A 2,008-nucleotide genomic window follows, 5' to 3' on the forward strand; every position below is an offset into this window, starting at 1 on the left:
CCGGCGGGGGTTTCATGTGCCCCCCCCGTGGGCCTGCCATGGGCGGCTGTGGGACACGCTGCCTAATTAGAAGCACGTTATCCAGCAGAGATCCCTGCCTGCCCCGGCAGGGCCCAGCCTGCCATTATGGCTTGTTGTTCTAAGCTGCAGCCCAGCAGAAAATGATATGTTTTCCGGCTGCTTTTTCTGTCCCAGGACCCACAGGGAGGGCTGAGCTCCCCAGAGGCAGGAGCTGGGCCGAGCCTTAACGCTGATGTGTTTCATGGGTGTGTTTTCGTGGAAGGTGGGGCTGGGGGACAACCCGGGGTCACTCACCTGTCTGCCCTGCCTGTCCATGCCCCTGCCAGCGCTGCCTGCCCGGAGGGACCTGGTGGGCAGGGCACGGCGGTGCCCGTGGCATGGTGCAATGCTTTGCTCTCCAGGCTGGTAGCACAACTCTCCTGCAGTCCCATGTCCCTCTGGGCAACCTAAACCCGTAATTTCTTGTCCTAACCGCTGCTCCTGTCCTCCCATGGGCTGCGGCCCCCCTGTGCCATGTCCGTCCCCCTCCCAGTGCCCAGCGTGGCCATGCTGGCACTGTGGGTGCCCAGGGTCAGGTCCCAGCAAGCCCCCCGGGGCTGTGGGAGCTGTGGGCCATTGGGAACCAGCCCCGGTTCTGCTCCCAGTCACACTCCCAGCTCCGCTGTGGTGGCAGCTCCCTGCTTCCCTGGGCGCGGCGTGTATCCCAGGAATGTTTTCTTTCCTTAGGCAGCAGATCAGAGTGCACAGGGTCTGCTCTGTGCCCTGTCCTGGGCTGCACCCAAGCTGACCACAGTAGGGAGAGGCAGCGGGGCCAGGCTCGACCTCACCCATTACAGCTGTGCTTTGAATCTGGCAGCACAGCAGCTGGTGGGGGCTCTACAGACGTGAGGGGTCCCCACAGCCAGGTAGGTGGGCAGTGAGGAGAGCCAGGGCAGGACAGGAGACCCTGGGCTGCGGGGGGTCCTCCTGGCCCCAACCACTGCTGGGGTCGGCGTGGGACCTGCTCCCGCACGGGGGCACGGTGCCCCGTGGGAGAGTATGGGGTGGGACAGGGGTTATTTGGGGATGACACTGGGTTTTCTTCTGCCAGGTCTCCTGCTCTCGTGGAAGGAGCTGGGGGTCGCAGCTGCCCAGGCAGGCTGCTCTCACCCATCCCTCCGGCCAGGGAGCATGGCAGACGCTGAAGATCCCTCACGTGCCGTTGGTGGTGATGCCGGGGAGGGCCCGGGGGATGACGGGTCCCTCCAGAACGACTCCTTCCCACTCTCCTCGCTGGCCAACCTGTTCGAGAGCGAGGATACACTGTCCCCTGCTGAGGCGGCCCGGGGCCCCCCTGGTGCTGGGGATGGAAAGCAAAACCTCCGCATGAAATTCCACGGGGCCTTCCGGAAAGGCGCCCCGAAGCCCATGGAGCTGCTGGAGGCCACCATCTACGAGTCGGCCGTGGTCCCTGCGCCCAAGAAAGCCCCCATGGACTCTCTCTTCGACTACGGCACCTACCGCCACCACCCCAGCGAGAACAAACGCTGGCGCAGGAGGGTTGTGGAGTGAGTACGGGGATGCCCATGCACCCCGGTGCCGGTGGGGAGTGATGGGCTGGGGGGCACCCCGGGTGCGCTGGGTGCAGCACGGTGGATATGGGAACGCCTGGCAGCTGGGGATGGGGACAGCCTCCCATGGCTCCTTGAGTGGCACTTTGGGGTGCTTTGGTCAGGGGGTGCCACGCACAGGGAGCAGCTCCCAGGCAGTGGCAGTGCCGGGCTATGCCATGCCATGCCGCACCACGCCATGATGTGGGTCTGCAGCCCCGCGGTGCTGTGGGGCCAGGAGCGCAGCTCCCCTTCCCCCTTGCCGGCACCGTGAAAGAGGCTCTGTGCGCCCAGCCGCTCCCCTGGCCGGTGCGGACGTCTGGCTCCCCGGCATGAAAGGGCTTTTCAGGAGGGCCTCCACCCTCCCTGCGCCAGGAAACCGGAGCCGGGGGGGGCAG

The 2,008-nt window shown here is 65.9% G+C and overlaps 1 protein-coding gene across 1 annotated transcript in view; it reads left to right on the forward strand.

Moving 5' to 3' along the window:
- The first annotated feature begins 1,191 nt into the window (after positions 1-1,191).
- Positions 1,192-2,008, forward strand: part of TRPV4 (transient receptor potential cation channel, subfamily V, member 4) — a 14,788-nt gene continuing 13,971 nt past the window's right edge. Inside the window, exon 1 of the mRNA XM_009334435.1 lies at positions 1,192-1,568. Coding sequence (XP_009332710.1) covers positions 1,192-1,568 — 377 coding nt within the window. The remainder of the gene's footprint in view (positions 1,569-2,008) is intronic.

Source organism: Pygoscelis adeliae, unplaced genomic scaffold (genome assembly GCF_000699105.1).
Source record: "Pygoscelis adeliae isolate BGI_AS28 unplaced genomic scaffold, ASM69910v1 Scaffold262, whole genome shotgun sequence".
Taxonomy (NCBI): Eukaryota; Metazoa; Chordata; class Aves; order Sphenisciformes; family Spheniscidae; genus Pygoscelis; species Pygoscelis adeliae.